General features: G+C 33.2%; 1 protein-coding gene across 1 annotated transcript in view; it reads left to right on the top strand.

Moving 5' to 3' along the window:
* Positions 1-23,004, top strand: part of gtf3c3 (general transcription factor IIIC, polypeptide 3) — a 34,620-nt gene extending 11,616 nt beyond the window's left edge. Inside the window, exons 9-18 of the mRNA XM_056463002.1 lie at positions 84-184; positions 2,739-2,910; positions 5,118-5,320; positions 8,080-8,181; positions 9,850-9,985; positions 13,400-13,625; positions 16,300-16,490; positions 20,464-20,588; positions 22,487-22,639; positions 22,818-23,004. Coding sequence (XP_056318977.1) covers positions 84-184; positions 2,739-2,910; positions 5,118-5,320; positions 8,080-8,181; positions 9,850-9,985; positions 13,400-13,625; positions 16,300-16,490; positions 20,464-20,588; positions 22,487-22,639; positions 22,818-22,940 — 1,532 coding nt within the window. The 3' untranslated portion in view covers positions 22,941-23,004. The remainder of the gene's footprint in view (positions 1-83; positions 185-2,738; positions 2,911-5,117; positions 5,321-8,079; positions 8,182-9,849; positions 9,986-13,399; positions 13,626-16,299; positions 16,491-20,463; positions 20,589-22,486; positions 22,640-22,817) is intronic.
* The last annotated feature ends 267 nt before the right edge of the window (positions 23,005-23,271 follow it).

The following is a 23,271-nucleotide window of genomic DNA, read 5'->3' as shown; positions in this document are numbered from 1 at the left end:
GTTTGGTTCACAATCCCAATTCTATTATTGACGTTTGGTGAAGAGCTTGAATGAACATCACTGATATATTTTTAATTGCACAGGGAAAGTCGTAGAAGTGGTGATTCCTGATGCTGTTCCAATAGACATCAGGGTGAAGATGATGGTGTGTCTCATTCACCAGCAGGTCTTCAAACCTCTGGATGTAAGTGCATTCATACACATACACATTATAATCTGAAAAACGCTGTGATTTATATTCCAATGCAGTTTATATAATACAATTAGTACCATGAAGCAAACAAGACAATTAGTTTTAGAGACACTTGAGTATGGATGTAGTCTAATGCTTTAAAGTTGTTATCATGTTTATGTTTTACACATTTTTATACAGCCTAGCATACACGATTAAAAGAATATTATATGATATAATAATTAAACCCTGTTTTGCTTATGTCATCTACTCAATAATCCTAATACTGATACAATAAGCCTAATGTTTTATTATTTTTTTCATTTAATTTTTCAGAATGAGTTGTATACACCGTAATGAGCACAACATAAACAGTATACAGTGTTTTTGAGGGAAAAAAAGAAATAAAGAATAAATAAGTAAATAAATCCGCATATTTATGTGAAAAAATAATGAAGTTGCCAAAAACTTTAAAAACAATAATTAATTAACAAATTAATCTGCATATGTATGAGAAAAAAGTATAATACAGTAACTAAAAACTTAAACAAATAAATATGTAAAATAAAGAAATGAAAAAAATTACATAAATAAATAATAATTGTTAAATATAGTAACTACACTTTAAATACACACATTAATAATAAATGACCAAATAAAGAAATAAAAAAATTTAAATAAGTAAATACAAAAATTTGTAAATAAGCATATTTGTGTGAAATAGTTTTAAAATATAGTAACTAAAAACTTTAAAAATACATAAATAAATAAATACAAGTAAATAGATAAATCTGCATATTTATGTGAAAAATAATATAGCAACTAAAAACTTTAAAAATACATAAATAAATAAATAAATAAATAAAAATAAGTAAATAAATAAATAAATAAATAAATAAATAAAAATAAGTAATTAAATAAATCTGCATATTTATGTAAAAAAATAATTTAGTAACTAAAACATTAATTATTAATTAACTTGGGGGGGGGGGGGGGGCACACCTAGTAAGCACATTAATAGGGAGGCTGTAACCTTCTGTTTATGTATTATGGACAGTTTGTCACAAACATCATTCCAAAAATCAGCAATCAAAGGACATTCCCAAAGACGGTGAAAGAACGTGCCGATATTATTATTGCATTTTGGACATTGAGGTTAAACTGTGTTATTTATTTTACTATATTTATTTGGGGAAATATAAGCTCTATGTACAATATTAAATTGCATTTCTTTAAATCTGTTGCAGACTGAAATAATCAAAGTTGTCTGATAATATCATCCCACACATTTTCGTCAATGTCGCATTTTAAGTTCTTGCTCCCTGTCTTCTGCAATGAAATCAGTTTGTCTGCTTTATACTGGTTTGTCATGGAGGAAAGTTTGGAAATAAAGTGCTTAACTTCAGTGTTCTTAAGATAGAATCTATCCAAAAAGAAATCAGAGCTATTAATAAGCCTAATTTTTTTAATTAGTAGTTTTTCACTGACATTCATTTACCTAAACATAATTTTATTGAGGTTTATCATACTTAAATGTTTATAGCAGTAAATATTTGTTTTTAATATTTGCTTGTCGTTGTTAAGCAATTTGAATTGCATTTTATATATGAAAAGCGCTATACAAATACTATTATTATTATTATTATTATTATTATTATTATTATTAAAATGTCGCATTTATAATATAAAGTGTCTACTTTAGATTACAAAGGGATTATATAATGCACTTATCATAAAACATACAATACCTGTAAAAATCACCAGCACATTTAGATTTGAGAGACACTCGAGTATATGTAAAATACATTTGCCATATGTTAATAGTTTGAGTTTAGCTTTAAAAATTACAATGTGTCGGCGCCAGTGGTGTAGTGGTTACTGCGTGGACACATGCACTCCGGTGCTCACGGCGACCCGAGTTCGATTCCGCCTCGCGATCCTATGCCGATCCTTCCCCTCTTTCTGCTCCCCATGCTTTCCTGTCAATACTCTCTACTGTCCTCTCAAATAAAGGTGAAAACCCCGAAAAAATTATTATAAAAAAATAATAAAAACAATGTTTATTCTGCTAGCACACATTATTTTAGGTGAACATTTAAACTGTGCATATTAATATGCGTTTTGGAGTGGTGGTGCTTCCCTGATGACATCAGTCGGACACCTTCAACCACAATAGTCTTAATTACTCTTACAATTAGTTGCTATGAGGTAATGTGCAAAAATAAAGCCCCGCCCCTACTTAATATTCCATAGCAGTTGGAAGTACATCAACACACTGAAATAAAACTCTCAGCAACTTTCAGGTCGTGTGGTATTTATGTCTGTATATATTTGTTTGTATATTATCTCTTATTGAAATATGAAGTTGTTTTTATCATGTAATGTTTTAATCTATATTGATATTGCCATGAAATACCTGTAAGTTGCTGATGTGGCAATAAATGAATAAATTCAGTTCATGTGGGTTTTTACAATGAGCAAAATGTCCTCTTCCAGCTGAACACGTGCTGATAGAGCCGACAGGTTTTTCTCAATTTTTCTCATGTCTGTGACATTTTGTTCTCAGCCCATGCTGACGTCTCTGATGGAGCAGAGCCCAGAGGAGCTGGGCGATCTGTATTTGGACGTGGCCGAGGCTTTTATGGAAGAAGGCGAATATAACTCTGCCCTGCCGCTGCTCTCTGCCCTCGTCTGCTCTGAGAGATACAACCTTGCTGTTGTTTGGCTCCGACATGCAGGTTACATGCTTTTTTGCTGCACTAAGTTTGAAAAGGAAATTTCTTTAGATTTACATACAGTTGAAATCAAAATGATTAGCCCTCTTGTGAATTTTTTTCGAATATTTCCCTAATTATGTTTAACAGAGCAAGGAATTTTTCATAGTATTTCCTATAATATTTTTTCTTGCATTTGCATTGTCAACCTTAAAAGTTAAAAAGGTATTTTTAAAAAATGTTTTAGTTACTGTACTCACAAAATCATTTGACTAATCAAATCCACAGATTATTATTGTTATTATTATTATTATTATTATTAATTCTGCGCAGAAATAACAAAAAATGTCTCCAGATTCTGTCTGGCCCTGGTATCACCCAGTGCTTTATGATCAATCTTTTTATATACAGTTGAAGTCAGAATTATTAGCCCTCCTATTTGTTTGTCCCCAATTTCTGTTTAACAGAGAGAAGATTTTATCAACACATTTCTAAACATAATAGTTTTAATAACTCATTTCTAATAACTGATTTATTTAATCTTTGTCATGATGACAGTAAATCATATTTGACTAGATATTTTTCAAGACACTTCTATACAGCTTAAAGTGACATTTAAAGGCTTGACTAGGGTAATTAGGTTAACTAGGCAGGTTAGGGTAATTAGGCAAGTTATTGTATGATGATGGTTTGTTCTATAGACTATCGAAAAAATATATTGCTTAAAGTTGCTAATAATTCTGACCTTAAAATGGTGTTTAAAAAATTAAAAACTGCTTTTATTCTAGCTGAAATAAAACAAATAAGACTTTCTCCAGAAGAAAAAATATTATCAGACATACTGTGAAAATTTCCTTGCTCTGTTAAACAACATTTGGGAAATATATATGTATATATATATATATTTATAAAAACTACTACTACTACTTCTGTGCCTTTAATGGCTCATTTCCACTGACTGGTATGGTTCGGTTTGGTACGGGTCACCTTTATCAGGCTTGCGTTTCCACTAACAAGGGTACCCTTTTGGTGGGCGTGGTGTATGACTTCATTCTCGCTCGAGGAAATGTCTACAATAAAGCTGTAGGGGTCACTTACATATCATATGAGAAGCTCTTCTCACAAAACAGATGCTTCATACACATAAATACTTATGTAGAAATGTTTATTACTAACTTTATTATGAACATGAGTTGATTATAACTGCAGATCAATGACTGTGCAAAACAGCCTACTGTAACGTCTGTAATTATATTAAATAACTAAATAAATGAACATGTATAAACACATACAGCCCCTTACAGTCTCCGATATGTTACCAACTACAGAAGAACTACATGTAGCAGACATTTCGTCTGTATTTAGGTTCAAAATAACACAAAATATAGCCTACAGTCAGTGAAAACCTCTTATCTGTGTCTGTAATCTTCAGCAGCACATGTAGTCTCTGTTAGAGAGTAATTCCTTCATTCCCAGTTCATATTAATCCAAAAGATAAGATAATAAGATAATATGAAGATAATAAGTTAGTTATACATGGCATTTTGTTCATGTTTGCTGAAAAATAATGTGCTCCTCTTTTCCGGCTTCTCCTTTGTTTCTTCGCGTTTGTCAGTGTCTGACAGGGTCGGGTTTTAAAAGCACGTCAATAATCAAGCGCAGGTTATTATCATCAGCTCAAGAAGTTTGTTATTTCAGATATAATGTTAGACGCGCGCGAGCGCTAGCAAGAAACCGAAACTGCTCGCACCTCAGACTGCCTCGTAAAAAACTACGGGGCACATGGTAAATCTGCTCTTCTTCTTGGATTTGTGGCTGTTCATCAAGACGACGACAAGGTTTGTTTGAGCCCAGATCGACCATGGCTCGTTATTATATGTATTTATAATTCCGCTGTAATCTCTCGCTGTGTATTTCAAACATGGCGGGTTTTTTGTTTTAATTCTGGCTTGTTGTGAAAGCGAATGACGCATCTCTGTAAACCAATAGCGTTCAGCTGCGCGTGTGGCTCCGCCTTTTGGTACCCTTTCTCGTGTTTGGTACTCTTTCGAAAGGTTGCCGAAAAGTGGTACGGTATGGTTCGCTTCGGTATGCTTTTTGACAGTGGAAACGGCCATAAAAGCTTACCAAACCAAACTGTACCGTACCGTACCACTCAGTGGAAATGGGCCATAAGTGATATGAAATCAGTATATGTGATTTCAGTGGTATGTGATTTTTATTGTTTGCAGAGTGTCTAAAGGCACTGGGTCATTTGGAGGTTGCCGTGAAGAGCTACAGTAAGGTAGTTGAAATGGCTCCGCTGCATTTAGAAGCTCGTCTGGCTCTCTCCACCCTTCAGCAGCAGTTGGGTCGACCCAACATGGCCCTCGAGGCCCTAGAGTCCATGTATGATGCCGAAACCCTCGCACAGGATTCCTCAGCTGCACAACAGGTTTGTTTATTATGACATACACATAATTGATGACAGGCTGTTGGGATTATTAAAAAAAACATGCGCACACGAGGTGGTTAAGCAGCCACAATGCAAAGTGTTGAACTGTTACATGTCAGATATGCGTTATTGTCTAGTACCTCAATGGACCACAGTCGGTTATTCTTCTTACCACACAGCTGAAGACAGCAGACATGAAAAAAACACTTTAATTTATAATAAAATAATTTGTGGGATATACTGTAATGTTTTTGAACCATTCTATAGTAAAGTACCTGAATTAATCTGTCATGGTGTTTCTATTGTAACACAACGACTATGTAGTATAATATAAACAAATGATCCAATACTGTCATTTTCTACAACTATAGGGTATATTATACAACAATATACCACATTTTACAGTAATAAAAACTAAAGTATACAACTATAGAGTTGTAGATAGTATAATATATACAGTAAAATGCACTTTACTATACACTCTCAGGAAAAAATAGTACCATGTTGTACCAAAGAAGGTACAAACCCTTGTCACTGGGGCAGTACCTTTTTTTGGAACAGAATTGTACCTTAATAATTTGTACCATTGCAGTTTGTACCTTTAAGGACATACCTTTGGTTTTTAAAACCTGCAGATACAATATTGTACCTTCAACAAAGGCACAGATCTGATCAATGAAGGTACCATTACAGTGACAAGACACTTTGTACATTACCAGTGTCAAATGTGTTCCTTCAAGAACTATTTGAAGGCATTTTGCTCTATCCAAAATGCTTCAATTTATTTTCAGTAAATATAAAAAAAAAACAAGTACATTTATTAAACAATGTTTTTATAAAAGTTTCTTTTTGTATAAATGCACCTTTTTTGCTAAACATTTCACAACACTTTACACAAAAATGTTACAGAAATACATTCTCCCATCCACAATATAAAACAGTTTTTTCCTCCAGGTTTTACACAATATCTTTGTAAACACTTAAAAGTTCATTTAATTTACTTATTTTTAAAATAGAAATATATTTATGCAAAAGAATTGTAATGAGATATGCACAGTGTTTGATTAGTTTCCAGATAATCAAACATTGTCAGACAACAGAACACTAAAATGTCTGCATGAACACTGCATATGCATGAGTTTTGCCAGCTCACGTGCGCAGTGGAAAGCAAATGCCAAAAAGTGTGGACATCAATAATGAAAATGTGTTCAACAAAAAATGCTTACCAAATGTTTATTAAAAATGCCTTAAATGTTTAGTTTACAATATCTATAGTTTTGTTTTACCAGTTGTTTTGTATTATAGAACTTAATAATTAATGTTTATGAGTTTTTTAAACATGCTTTTAAATGATGATTCATGATTTAATATGGAAATTATTCACTGTCACTTTGCCTTTCCAGTCATATTTATTTTCATAGATATTGTAATAAAACAATTGTGTACCTCCATTTCAATTGTACCATAAAAGGTACAGAACAGTATCATCAGAGGTCTTTTCTGTACCATATAACGCACAAGTTTTACAAAGGTACAAAACTATTCCTTAAGGAACATTAATTGTACCACCGTGTACGTTTTTTTCTGAGAGTGTAGCATGGGTTAGAAACACTGTAGTATTTACTATAAATTACTATAGTATTGTTTTTATATACTTTATTTTTATTTCTATTTTTTTAAAGAAGAAAAAGGAAAGTGAAAAATAAAATACAATAACACACTGAAACTTAAATGAACAGTTGCCTGGTCACTTATTTCCATACAGGTCACATTAACAAATACATGTAAAGATCAGTTTACAATATTGCAGGTATTTATCCGTTTGTAGTTTAAAAGAAAAAGTCATCCTCTCCATATTTTGAATGTTAGATACAACATCCAAGCATTCAGATTTTGTAGGGGTTCAAGTTGTAGCCGCTTTTGAGTTACAGTTGTCTTGCTGGTTACTAGAAGTATTTTTAATAAATACTTGTCTTTTACCATTAAGTTGGCTACAATATTTCCCAGGTAAATTGCTGTAAAAGAAAAGTCTACTCCATCACCAAAAATATTTCGTATTACTTGTATTACATCCTGCCAGTGTGAATGCCTGGGCAACTCCGAAATATATGAAAATGGTTTGCATTTTACACATTTCCTCCAGCACTGTCCTCTAACCTTCTCCTGTGTTTGCATACATGTTAACTTGAGGTTTATAAAGTATCTGGTAAGAATCCTCCAACAAAATTCTCGTCACATACCAGAGCTCTAAGAAGTGGCCTGTACTGAGCAGATATTCAATCAATCTTCCTCTAATATAACTAGGTTGGATTCTCTCTCCCAGTTTAGTCTGATGTCATTTGTTGAGTGTTCCTTGGTGGATTGAATGGCAGAATACAATTTTGAAACAAGTCTCCTATTGTCTTTGTTCTTATAGACATCAATAACTAAGTCTATTAAGTTTGGGTGATGGTTCTCCAAACACCTAATCTCACTATTAAAGTAGGTCCTGGTTTGAACATTTGTCCAACAAACACATTTGTCTAGACTGTACATATCCGAGATTTTCTGAAAACTAACTATAGTACTGATTTTGTCCTCATTTTTAGATTTGTAAACCGTGTAATATGATCAAAGCTTATCTGGAAATACTTCAGCCATGTGTTTATTTTAACATAATTGCTGCTTAGAATGTTTATCGGCCAATCAGAATCATGCATTCAGCAGCCCTGTGTTAGTTCTGTGAGTGTTGAACTTGTGATGTGTGTGATGTGTTTTAGGAGCTGAAGCTTTTGCTGCATCGCTCGACTCTGTTGCTCTCTCAAGGACGGATGGATGATTACATTGATACTGTATTGACCATGCTGTCCATGTTTCTTAAGGTCAGAACACGTGATATATATGCAGTCAATGTCTGATGAAGATATAAAGTTTAACTTGCGGCCAGAATATGTAAAAGTACTGTTCAGTAATGGTGGAGCTGGATGCAAAATAGCTGAGATTTCAGTGTGTTGCTAAGTATTTTTATTGATTATTTTTTTAATTAGTTTTGCTCTCTAAGGCTGCATTTATTAATTTTTCCAACTTATTTAGTAATTTTTAGAAAAACAAAATCAAACTTTTTTACATAATAATATTATTGTACATTTTTAACTGAAGGAAAATAAGCAGGGATCCAAAATTATTGACCTCCCCAAATATTTATCAAATATATACAAAAAACTTATGTGAAACAGAAAAATGGTTTTAAGTGAAAAAATAAAAGTCTGGTCACATGAGCCGTCACACAGTAGAGAAGAATGTCAAAATTGACAATCACACAGTATACAGGGAGTGTGTGTGTGTATACCTCAAATTTTATAAAATAAAAAGTTATAGGGGCAACACGGTGGCTCAGAGGTTAGCACTGTCACCTCTCAAGACGAAGGTCGCTGGTTTAAGTCCCGACTGGGCCAGTTGTCATTTTTGTATGGAGTTTCCATGTTCTCCCTGTGTTGGCGTGGGTTTCCTCAGGGTGCTCCGGTGTTCCACAAGTCCAAAGATATGCGCTGTAAGTGAATTGGGTAAACGAAATTGACCATAGTGATTGTGTGTGTAAATGAGTGTATGGGTGTTTCCCAGTAGTGGGTTGCAGCTGGAAAAGCATCCACTGCAGAAAACATGCTGGATAAGTTGGCGGTTCATTCTGCTGTGGCGACCCCTGATGAATAAAGGGACTAGAAGCAAAATGAATGAGTGAATGAAAAGGTTATAGGAAGAACCCTTTTGAGAGTGTCTAATTCTTTCTGGTTTTATGAAGTGAAAAGGCAGTTAATCCACTTGTAGTAGGCTCATTTATTTGATTAAAATTGCAATAAAATTTGAAAAAAAATTTAATAATATATGTTTTAAAATGTACAGGGTGGGCCATTTACATGGATACAGCTTAATAAAATGAGAATGGTTGGTGATATTAACCATTGGTTTGTGGACGTTGGGGGAGGTTTCATGTGAGGGGGCTCATGAAAGAATAAAGTTACGTTAAAACCAAGCACTCCATTTTTTTTCTAGTGAAATTCCCAATAAGTTTGATGTGTCACATGACCCTCTTCCTTTTGAAAAAACAAAAGTTGAATCCAAGATGTCGACTTCAAAATGGCCACCATGGTCACCACCCATGTTGAAAAGTTTGCCCCCTCACATATACTAATGTGACTCAAACAGGACGTTATTAGCACCAACCATTCCCATTTTATTAAGGTGTATCCATATAAATGGCCCACCCTGTATAATATTATGATACATATGGAATTTTAAGCAGCATTGATCCAGTCTTAGCTATCAAATTTAATTTGTCCTGAAACACTCAGCATATATGTTCTTAATTGGTCTATATACAATTGAATCAGGATACGTGTATACCGATGTTTGTAGCCAAGAAACAGCATATCTGTCCACCAGTATTAATACTTTAGAGTTTAATTCCTGCTCTCTGATTACAGAGTTTAGAGTTTGTGAATTTCTCTCAGAATTAATTGACTTTGTGATGGAGTGCTGTTTGTTTTGTATAGGTGGCGATGGTGAGGGCTCAGGTGTGTGTTGTTGCTGACACGTCCTCAGGTGTCAAACATCTGAAGCTTATAAAAGTCTCCCGTAACGCACTGACGGAGATTGTTGACCAGGAGGCAGCTTATCTGGATGTGACGGGTAAGTCAAGTTCAAAGGGTTAGTTCACTCAGAAATGCATATTTGCTTTATTCACTCACCCAAGAAGATGTAGATCACTTTTTTTCTTATGAGAAGATAATAGAAGAAACTGAAAATATCTGTGATCCTTAGTGTTATTTAAAATACAGCTAAAGACACTTCAAGAGTACAAAAAACCATTTATATATATATATATATATATATATATATATATATATATATATATATATATATATATATATATATATAAGTATATGTGTGTTTGTGTATGTGTGTGTGTATATATATATATATATATATATATATATATATATATATATATATATATATATATATATATAGGGGAAAACTAAATTAATTCATGTGGCTCCATTCAAGGAAACCTCAAATTTTATGCTAACTTTATGATAGGCTCATCACTTTTATGCTAAGCTCATTTACCAGTCACTTCAGTTTTACCATTTTTAAATCCATTTAACTGATCTCAGGATCTGGCGGGAGCACTTTTAGCATAGCTTAGCATAAATTGTTGAATCGGATTAGACCGTTAGCATCTCGCTCAAAATTTTAACAAATTTAAGGTAGACTTGTATTACAAGTCACCTAGAGTTAAACAGTTGTTTTACCATTTTTTAATCCATTTAACTGATCTCAGGATCTCACAGAAGCACTTTTAGCATAGCTTAGCATAAATCATTGAATTGGATTAGACCTTTAGCATCTCAATCAAAAGTTTTATGGTAGACTAATTTTACAAGTCACCCAGAGATAAACAGTTGAGTTTTACCATTTTTTAATCAATTTAACTGATCTCTGAGTCTGGCGAGAACACTTTTATCGTAGCTTAGCATAAGTCATTGAATCGGATTAGACCATTAGCATCTCGCTCAAAATTGTCAAAAATCTGTAGTTACAATGTTTACCAAGACTGAAGGAAAATAAAAAAGTAGCTTTTTTTAAGGTCGGTGGATTCAGCAATGGTAAAACACTGTTTAACTGTAGGGGAGTTTACAAATGTGTTGCTTTAAGGTTTTATTAAACGAAATGATTGGGGCGTGCAAGAAATTTAACATTTACAACATTATCAAATTTAAGTCTGGTTTGCAAACTAATTTGATCTGACTACATTAACAATTTATTGCTTTTCAGCAGCTGTAATAGGTCTTAAGGGTCACACAATGAACTGTCTGATCAATAATATTTACATGCTACACCCAAGCAGCAGTTGACTGAAATTCATTCAGCTTTGAAACAACTGAAACAGAGACCCGGTTCAATAAATTCAACTAGGGTTTGTAATGTTTCATTAAAATGTAGTTATTTACTCCTCCTCATGTAACATCTTACCATTAGGGTAATTTCATGATAATTACAGGTAAATGGGGATAAAAACGATAACTAATTGTTATCAGCATACTTCTAAAGTTGATGAATTACATTATGAATTGCACAGAGTTTTTGTGTTATAAGTTTTGTAAAATGTTATGCCTAAATATGCAAATGAAATGTATACGTGCAATGTGAATATTGGATGAAGTTGGGTTCAAAATTGTTGCATAATTTTATGACATACAGTATTTGATTCAGATTTTTACAGAAGGGCTTTGGGGATTTTTGTCATCATTTCATAATTCAAAAAATAATTCTGGATTAAAATAAATAAATAAATAAATCAATGCCAATAAAAAGCAAAAATTGATTTTGAAAGTGGACTGCAAAAAAATGCCAAATACAGGCATTGCAGATATGGAAATAGGAAAATTATAATAATAATAAAGTATTGAATACAAGCAATTGTACTCATTGAAAAGCTTGTATTGCTGATAGTTAAGAACATTAATTATTAAGTAGAAACTATTTTGTTTATTTGTTCTTTAATTTCAGCTGGTTGCTTTGACAGTCCAGTCTGTTGACATTATCAGGGGACAATGTGCCTCTTTTCTTTTGAATGATGTGACCTGAGAGTGAGAACAGTCTCTCACAAGCAGAATCACTGAATCAGCACATGAATTTCGGTGCCTAATTTTGGTGCCACTGGTGCTACGACAAGGACGTAAGAAGCGTCAAGGGGTACATCAAAGGCACGCGCAGGTACGCGTTGTGTCACACCAAAGACTATAAACTTCTTACAGGGACTTTGGCTGAGGTTTTTTCTTTCCATATGGCGTGCGGTACCAAATTCCATTAAAGCAACACTCTTCCACCAGTATTTACTTTATGTTTTCATACAATAATTTTCACAGGGCCATCATCAATGTGTTGCTGAATGAAATTGAAACTGCTGAACTGCATTTAAAGTCCAAAAATTAAAAATTAAACACCCAAAATACATGAAACTCTGGAGGAAACGCTGGATAGTCTGGGGATGTGATGGTAATAGTTTTATATTGAAACTTTCCTTCTTAAAGTCCTTCCTTGGTCTTATTCATATTTCTTTGCACGTTAAACACACGACAACCACGACAGGAAATTTTAAAAAACTGCAACACGTTTTTAACGTGTTAATTATTTCAAATTAATCGCATGCGTTAACGCACTATTTTTGATAGCACTAATTTTTATATATATATATATTTTACATTAGACTACAAAAGAAAAAATCAATTATTTTTACAGACTCCAAATCATGCCTACAAGTGATGGAGTCTACAAAAAATTATTGATAATATTTTAACCAAAGTTCACCATCTACAAAATCCGTTTTATCACATCATTTTTTGCTGGATTCCAGGACATGTCGGGCTTTCAGGAAATGAGCGAGCTGATGCAGCTGCTAAAGATGCTTTGAAGCAAGTTGTGAACAAATGCCAAATTCCTCCATCAGAGATGAGACCTTTTATCAACATTTACATTTTAAACAAGTGGCAAGAGGAGTGGGATGCATTGGAAAATAATAAATTGCATGAAATCTCAAACAGAATTTTAAGACTAGATTTGATCAAGTTCTTTTTACCAGATGTCGTATTGGGCATACAAGATTAAACCATGTTTTTTTGCTCAAAGGTGAAGACCCCACTCAAGGTTTGTGCTGCAAAACTCACCTTACTGTAAAACACATTTTACTGGACTGTCCTGCCTTTAATGATTCTAGAAGACTTTTTTTATGAACTGAACTCTCTGAAGGACATTTTTAACAAAGTGACACCAGAAAAGATTACAGAATTTTTATCTTATATTAACACTAAACATCTTATTTAACTTGTGTATTCATTTGTTTGTTGTTCTTAATTGTTTATTTAATATTGAAATGTTCTTGCCATGAAAATAGCCTTGGTTGCTGACATAGCAATAAATGAAAAATACATTACTTATGAAAAGACTGTTTTTCTTTTTAAATCTCATGGTTGATGCACAGTAAAATGTCATTTTTAGCAGGAATTTCGTGCCTTATATTCCCCATCCTCTTTCTGTCAGGTAAGACGAGTGTCCTCTCTAAAGACGACTGGTGGAAGCTGTCACTGCGCTGTTTGTCTGTATTGTGTGAGGAGAAGCGCTTCACTGAGGCAGAGTTATTAGTGGACTCAACTTTAGAGTATTACTCCTTCTATGATGACCGCGTGAAGCGGAAAGAGCTGGAATACCTCGGTTTGTCCGCTGCCTTCCTCGACCACAACTTCCGCACAGCCTACAACTACATAAGGTCAGTCTAGAGGATGCTAAATCTGCCTGAACAGGACCCTAAATGAAACCACTCAGTTATTCTGATTGTTCACAAATCATTTATAAAGTTCTGCACGTTCCAGATATTTTTGTATTTGTATACAGTGGTTCATTTTATTAATAGATGACCATGTTTGAAGCAAAGAATCACATTTTCCGCATAATTGTTATTTGCTATAAGGGAAAGAAATGGATCCTTTAAACTTTAAACTTTTGTTTTTAAAAAGTAGATAGATAGATAGATAGATAGATAGATAGATAGATAGATAGATAGATAGATAGATAGATAGATAGATAGATAGATAGATAGATAGATAGATAGATAGATAGATAGAACAAAAAAGAAAGAGATAGATAGATAGATAGATAGATAGATAGATAGATAGATAGATAGATAGATAGATAGATAGATAGATAGATAGATAGAACAAAAAAGAAAGAGATAGATAGATAGATAGATAGATAGATAGATAGATAGATAGAACAAAAAAGAAAAAGATAGATAGACAGACAGACAGATAGATAGATAGATAGATAGATAGATAGATAGATAGATAGATAGATAGATAGATAGATGGATGGATGGATGGATGGATGGATAGATAGATAGATAGATATTTGTCTGATTACTTTTATTCATATATTAGGATGTGCCCTGTTTATGAACCATTGTAACTAGTTTTTACAGTTAATTACTTGTTATTAATAGTTTAGACATCCAAAGCTTACAGTCATATCAACATGACAACACTTTTTACTTTTCAAACACTGCATTTAATTAAGTGTAATCCAAAACACCAATCATCTGTTGTTTAAAAACTTTGCTGCTATCCTTCTGACATCTAGCTTCAATTTATTTCTTATTTTATTATTTATACAAAAACTTTTATAAAATTTGGGCTTCTCTCCTTGATTATAGGGAAATCTATACTCCCTGCATACTGGATGACAGTTATTTTTTGTTTTTGTTTTTTTTTTTGCTGCTGTGTGACATCTCATGTGACATCATGACCAGGCTTTTAGTTTGGTGTATAAACAATTGTTTCGGTTGGTACAAGATGATGATTATTATTATTATTATTATTATTATTTTTTTTATTTTTTATTGTTTTTTTCTTATATTTTTTTATTTTGTATTTTTTGTTTAATATATATATTTTTAAGTATATAAATATATCTGGGGGTCAATAATTGTCACAGTCATTCGAATCCTTGTTAACTTCTCTAAATAAGTACAAATGCTAATTTTTATTTTCATTTTTGCATATGCTTATGATTATTTCAAGTTCATTTTTTAAATACATTTTTTACTTACATTTAAATGTAGTTTTGCATAAGTTTACACCAATTTAATTCCATGCAAACACCAAAATGGGCCTTTCTTCTCATCTTTACCCCATCTTTACTGAATAAAGATGTCTTTATATTTAAATAAATAACTTTAAGGATATCTGTAGTACATATATTTATATACACTACCTGACAAAAGTCTTGCTGCCTATCAAAGAATTATGAACAACAAATAATAGCTTGACTTCTAGTTGATTATTTGATATCAGAAGTGGCTTATATGAAAGGCAAAGACCTCTAGATCACGCTCATTTTACCAAAATAAAATATGATCATGCCTTGATTTTTAATTATTTAATTAAGACAGTAAGATCTGACTTTGCTTAGACAAAAGTCTTGTCATTAACAGAAATAATGTCCAGTATAGAATACAAAGTCATGCTGCAGTGGAAAAAGAATGAATATTGTGTATGACTCCCATGAGCTTGGAGGACTGCATCCATACATCTCTGCAATGACTCAAATAACTTATTAATAAAGTCATCTGGAATGGCAAGAAAAGCGTTCCTGCAGGACTCCCAGAGTTCATCAAGATTCTTTGGATTCATCTTCAATGCCTCCTCCTCCATCTTACCCCAGGAATGCTCAATAATGTTTATGGTGACTGGGCTGGCCAATACTGGAGCACCTTGGCCTTCTTTGATTTCAGCAACTTTGATGTGGAGGCTGAAGTATGAGAAGGAGCGCTATCCTGCTGAAGAATTCCACAAATGTCTTGATACCTCAGGCTGTTGATGTTGCTATCCACTCTGCAGATCTCTCGCACGCCCCCATACTGAATGTAACCCCAAACCATGATTTTTTTTTCTTCACCAAACTTGACTGATTTCTGTGAGAATCTTGGGTCCATGCAGGTTCCAGTAGGTCTTGTGCAATATTTGTAGTGATTGGGATGCAGTTCAACAGATGATTCATCAGAAAAATCTTCCTTCTGCCACTTTTCCAAATGATCAACTAGAACTCAAGTTATTGTTTGTTGCTCTTACAACTGGGGTCAAGGACAAGACTTTTTCTTATGATCTTTTGAGAAATGCCATTGTGTCATTTCCAGTAAAAAAAACTTTTCTGGTTGAATAAAAGTAACTTTAAGTAACTATGTTTAATAAACATATAATGCATAAATACAAGAAGTGCATGGCATATATACAGCCCATGTAGGATGGTTTTTGAGGAAGAGTGGGAAACTGAAATGTGATGCTGAATGCTTCTTTATTCTACTCCAAAGTGCTATTTATTTGATTCAGAAGTGACCATTTGTGCTTCTTTCTCAGTAGAGGATTTCATATATACTCCATCTGTTGCAGGCTGATGTTAATGGACAGCGTGGAGCGGCCTCAGCTGTGGAACGTGTTTAATCAGGTTACTCTTCACTCTCAGGATGCCAGACATCATCGGTTCTGCCTGCGCCTCATGCTGAAGCACCCTGATAACCACGCGCTCTACCTTCTCAATGGACACACCTCGCTGGTCTCTGGGACGTTCAAACATGCACTCGGTACGATTTACACAAGAAACCAAACGCCAGATTTACATATAAGCCAATTTTCTCATTAGGCAGATGTTTTGAACAGACACAAAAGAAGATATTTTGAAGTATGTTTGAAAGCTGGAGCCATTGACTTCTATAGTGTTTGTTTTTCCTGCTATTGATGTCAATAGCTGTTTTTTAACCAACATTCGTCAGGATATCTTGGTTTGTGATCGACAAGGAAGAAATTCATAAACGTTTAGAACCATTGAGTGTGAGTAAATGCTGAGGAAATTTTAATTTATAGATGAATTATCCCTTTAAGTTGCAAACAAGCACATGTGATCATAAGGTGTGTTTAATTTACTAACTACACAAGCACAAACACATTTAAAACATACTTTTTTTAGACACAAATTGTGGTGCAAATACCTTTAAACTGACTACTGTAAGTCATGTTGCTTAATTCATTTAAACTTTCTCCCCCATGCTTTTTATGTCTAAAAGGGAAAGGATTCTACAATTATGCAATATCTCCTCTGCAAAAATCACTATGTATAGCTTTTCAACGCTGGTGTTTACCTGCTTGTCTTTTGTATAGCGTGATGGTCCTTTTAATATTTATTTATTTAATTGTTTTAACAAAAATACTGAATCTTTATTGTCATTGTACAAAATACACTACCTGACAAAAGTCTTGTCGCCTATCCAAGTTTTTGGAGCAACAAAGATAACTTGACGTCTAGTTGATCATTTGGTCTCGGATATGAAAGGCAAAGGCCTCTAGATTATGCTTATTTTACCAGAAAAAAAACATGATCATGCCTTGATTTTTAATTATTTCATTAGGACAGTAAGGTCTGACTTTGCTTAGACAAAAGTCTTGTCACTTAACAGAAGTAATGTACAGTATAGATTATAAAGTCATGGTGCAGTGGAAAAAGAATGAATATTGTATATGACTCCCATGAGCTTGGAGTACTGCATCCATACATCCCTGCAAGGACTCAAATAACTTATTAATAAAGTCATCTGGAATGGCAAAGAAAGTGTCCCCATGCTGATTGTAACCCCAAACCATGATTTTTCCTTCACCAAACTTGACTCATTTCTCTGACCTTCTGCCTCTTTTACAAATGATCTACTAGAAGTCAAGTTATTATTTGTTGCTCTTACAACTGGGCTCGACGACAAGACTTTTGTTGGGTAGTGTAGAATGACATTTGTGTTTGCCATTCTAGTCTTATTAGTCTAAACCAACCACAATAACAGTAGCAAGAAGGAATAAGTAATGAAATAATAGAAATAAAATAAATGTAAAAAATAAGCAAGAGATGACAACAATAACAACAACAATGATAGTAATGGTAAAACTAACAAAATCAGTGCATCTCTTTACATTAGCTTCCATTTAAAATAAATAAATAAATAAATAACTTGAGGGTAGTTTTTAATTCCAACAGAGGCATTGCGCTGACACAAGTCACCCTATCATACACCCGGTGCAAGACATGTTTGGCATGATTTGTTGCTGTTTTCAGACCAGCGCAACTGTAATTTTCACATTTTGCTCCACGTTGTTTAAATAGCAAATTAAAAAAAGCTTTTTTTCAGTTTATTCATGACAATCTGCATTTGTATAATGTTATTATTATTAGCAGTATTATTTTATATTCATATTTATATTTGTTTTAATAAAAAAAAGTTTAGATTTGTTCATTTGTCAGGTTTTGGATCATATGGGGCATAAGAATAGGAAATGTGTTTGAATAGAACTAGTTTTTTGACCACACTTCATTATTATTGTTCATTTATTTGTTTGCTGGAAATTAGAACTGAATTTAGAAATAGTTTTAGCGCTTTGCTAAAAGTCTTTAAGCTTTGCGCTTAAACTAAATTAAATATGTAGGCTAATGGATATCATCAGTTGAGTGATTTTCCACCATTTCCTAACTCAATGAAAGTAAAGTGTAAAAGTAAAGAGAAAGAGGCCAAATGGAGGAGGCTCATTCTTTATCCTCACACTGCAGATGGTCTGTTTAACTGTTTTCTCGCTAGTGAAGTGTTCAGTTTTTCCTCTTACAAAGTCCGCCATGTAAATAGCAAATGCGTCATGGCGCGACGCAACTGACTCTTAAAGGGAATGGGAGATGAGACTCTGATTGGTTTAATGCAGGTTAAATACACACCCTTACTAATTAAGAGAATAAGCACAACCCTGTTAGACCATGTGCTAGACACATGTGCGCAGACTGTATTTCTCCATCCTTAAAATAGCAAAAGTGCATTCGGACATGGCCTTAATGCTTTTGCGCCATGTGCTTTAGACTATGCGCTTAGATCGTTAAAAAAGAGCCCAAGCTCTTAGCAAATCCTATTGTTTTTTCCACAGTTGTGTGTGATTTGGTTCATATTCAACTTTTGGGGAGTGCAGTGTTTATCATCTTTGATAATATCATAATTCTTGTTTTAACTATGTGTGAGCTGACATTATAAAACTAAAACTTAAAAGTGTAAATCTTGAGAGTTCAAAAGCATTCACTGTTTGATAAAGCACAGCGTGATAAACTTGGAATATAATTGCCATGTTCTGTCCTGTCTTCTTAACAAGAAATAATGACGACTAGCAATTTGGTCTGATTTAGTTGAACGGAAAGTTTAGTTGCATATTTAACAGAAAAGAAATCAGCTGCGCACGCACGCACACACACACACACAAACACACACACACATTGAATCAGTTGCTATGGTTCCCGGCGCGCACTCACCAGCACTAAGCAATATATTAGTTTCATACTTAAAGCTGAACAGCATAATAAATGGAAAATTAGTCTAAACATTCATACGGTTATATGTCAATTTAAGATGCTGTAATGTTTTTTTTTTTTAATTAGAATATGCAAAAAGATAAATAAATTGGGATCATACAAATACAAAGAGACATCGACAAAAACAACAACAAAAAAACAAAACAAAAACAACAACAATATAGTCAGGTACTGGTAGGTGCGTGTGCGTGTGTGCGTGTGTGCGTGTGTGTGTGTGTGTGCATGTAAAGGTAACGTGGTGGACAGGAGTAGTAAAAGTACATACATACGGGACAATAACAGTCAATAAATGAAGCAAATATCACAGATATAAATAAAATGGATAGAAAGAAACCAGTCAGTTGGAAGGAGTAACAACAATGCTTGTAATGTATGATAGTAATAATGACAGTAAAAAAGAAAGAAAGGACAACAGTAATAATAACTGACAACAACAATAATATTAAATCACAAGTACTACACCAACTACTACTACAGAAAGTTACTAATATTACAACAACTACTACTACAACCAGGACTACTACAATGTCTACTAATACTGATTCTACTACAACAACGACTACTACTACTGATACTACTACAACGTCTGCTACAACTAATACTACTACAACAACGTCTACTACTACTACTACTCCTTCTACAGCAATCACTGCTACTACAACATCTACATCGACAACATCTACCACTACTACTACAACAACAACACCTTTACTACTGATACCACTATACCAACGACATCTACTACTACAGGAACTACTACTTCAATAATCACAACTGCAATCGATACTACTACAATGATTACTACTACAACAACTACAGCAACCTTAATAATGACAATGGTATAAATACTTATAATAATGATAATGAGGAGATAACAGGAGGACAAGTCAAAACAGTAATAATAATAATGATAACAAAAGTAAAAGTAATACCATTAATGATAAAAGTGATGAGGTGAGAGGAGGTTGGGAAATCAGAAAGAGAACTAATAATAATAATAATAATAATAGTAATACTAAATAATAATAATAGTAGTTAGTAGAATGTTATGAATGTTAACTGTAATGTTTCGTTGAGCATGTGCATTATTATATATGGCGTAATCTGAAGGAATGTCCTTATTTAAAATGATTATTGTTCATGTTTTATTCCACTTTTTCTTCTTTGAATAGGTCAGTATATGCAGGCGTTCAGAAACGAGCCTGATCATCCTCTTCATAGCCTGGCTATTGGACTCACGTTCTTCCACATGGCCTGTCAAAAGTTTGTCATGAAAAGACATTCGCTCACTGTGCAGGTAAGGGATCATGACAGTTTTTCTTATTTTATCTAAACTAGCTGCTTTTGGAAGCAAAATTGCTGATATTTTCACTTAAGCCAGGTTTTTCATGCACAAATATAATCAAAAAGAAATATTTTGCAGTAAAAAAAGATCTATTCATTCATTTTTCTTCGGCTTAGTCCCTTATTTATCATCAGTCGCCACAGCGGAATGAACCGCTAACTATTCCAGCATATGTTTTACACAGCGGATTCCCCGCCAGCTGCAACCTAGTACTGGGAAACACCCATACACACTCTCATTCAACAGACACGCACTCATACACTATGGCAAATTTAGCATATTCCATTCACCTGTAGCGCATGTCTTTGGACTGTGGGGGAAACCGGAGCACCCCGAGGGAAACCCACGCCAACACAAGGAGAACATGCAAACTCCACACAGAAATGTCAACTGACTCAAACCAGTGACCTTCTTGCTGTGAGATGACAGTGCTAAACACTGAGCCACCGTGCCGCCTTAAGATCTATTCAATAATATACTATACTTTAAATCAAGGTTGTATCAGTCATGAACGAACAACAGCTGTTACAGTATTTACATCCTTGTTAATGTAAGTTTAGGAAATGAAGTTGTTCATTGTTAGTTCATATTAACTTGTGTTGCTTTAATGTTAACAAGCATGACATTGGACTTTAATGACGTATTAGTAAATGTTGAACTAGGATTAATAAAGGCTGTATATGTATTGTTCATTAGCAGTTAGTAAATAAGCTAACACTAATGAAACCGTATTAAGTGTGACCTTTAAATTGTGTTTTAAAATTGTAACTTATTTGCTACTAAATTAAATGTAAAATATTACTTTTTTATTAATTATTGTATATTTATTATAATTATTATTATTATTAATTTATAATAACAACAACAACAGTTATTAATGTTATTTATTATTATTATTATTATTTATTTATTTATTTTATTAAAAGAAGTAGTAGTAGTATGTTTTAAATTAATTAATTATTATTATGGTTATTATAAAATTTTAAATTTGTATTATTAGTAATATTAATTATTATTATTATTATTATGGTTATTTATATATATTTAATATATATTTTAATAGAAATAATTGCAGCAATAGTAGTGGCAGTAGTAGCTGTAGTAGTATTTATTTGATCATTTTTTATTAATTTACTCATTTTTTTATTAGTTTGAGTATTTTTTATTCATTTATAATAATAATAATAATTATTATTATTATTTAATGTATTATGATTTTTAGTAGTGGTAGTCGTAGGCGTAATCATAGTAGCTAGAAGTCGTAGTAGTTGTCATCATAGTAGTCATCATTGTAGTAGTCAATGTAGTGTTAGTGTAGTAGTCTTATGACTAATTATTATTATTATTATTTCATTTATTATTATTATTAGTAGTAGTTGTAGTGGGGGTAGGCGTCATTGTAGTAGAAGTAGTAGTTGTCTTGGTAGTAGTAGTAGTCGTCGTCGTAGTATTAGTCGTTGTCTTAGTAGTAGTCATCAATGTAGTAGTTGTCATCGTTGTAGTATTACTCGTAGTAGTCGTCGTTGTAGTAGTAGTCGCTGTCATAATCGTAGTCATAGTCATTGTAGTAGTAGTAGTCGTCATCATAGTAGTATTTATTTATTTTATTGATTATTTATTATTATTATTATTATTATTATTATTATTATATACAACCCAAACATGTTGCAACATTGAGAATGTGTTGTGCAAATGTGCATAATGGTCTTAAAATACACTTTATGAACTGTTTTAAATTTAAGAATTGTAGTAATAACAGTTAAATAAGTTGCATTTGCGATCTTAAAGTTGTATCCTGCAAACTATGTGTGTTTGCATATATGTTACAGTATATTCCACTTATTTCTCAGGGTTTCTCCTTCCTGTGGCGCTATGTGGATCTCCGAGGTCAGTGTCAGGAGTCTCTGTATAATCTTGGCCGGGCTTTACATCAGCTTGGACTCACTCATTTAGCCATTCACTACTATGAGAAAGCCCTCACCTTCCCCCCACTCAAGCTGGAGGTAAGACGCTTTCACTTTAATATCCGCATGAGCCACCATGCATCTATAAATCATCACAGAGGCCTCACAGATTATCAAACATAAGTCTCTACGTTATATCTGTGTTTATGTATCTGTCTTTATCCATGCTGTTTGAACTGCTGCGTGAAATGCAAATGACTTCTCTTATGATCTGAAGGGGATTGAGGATGATCAAGTGGACTTGAGAAGAGAGATTGCCTACAACTTATCCCTTATTTACCAGTCCAGTGGTAATAAAGACATGGCCCGACACATCATCTATACTTACTGTACTGTATGATCCTGTGATCCCATGTACAACAATATTTGACTCCATGTTTAATAAAATGTTATATTTATTATAATTATGCAATGTTTTTGTTTCTTTGAGTGAAGAATGGGTTTTTAATATTTATTTAATATTTATTATTTAATATTTATATATTGTATAATAGTTATTAATAATAAGGAGGTTAACAATTAACGAGTTATATCATATAGCCTTTCAGCCCACGACCCTCAAAATAACAATGCCAGGGTTGTTGGTATATCGGATATAGATGCGGCAGGAAGTTAACAAGAGTTATTTGTATTATTTATTAAATTTCCCAGTTATTGTATTTTATTAAAGT

This window comes from Danio aesculapii, chromosome 1, assembly GCF_903798145.1.
Source record: "Danio aesculapii chromosome 1, fDanAes4.1, whole genome shotgun sequence".
NCBI lineage: Eukaryota > Metazoa > Chordata > Actinopteri > Cypriniformes > Danionidae > Danio > Danio aesculapii.
Note: the sequence above shows the minus strand (reverse complement) of the source record. Positions and strands in the feature narration are given on the sequence as shown.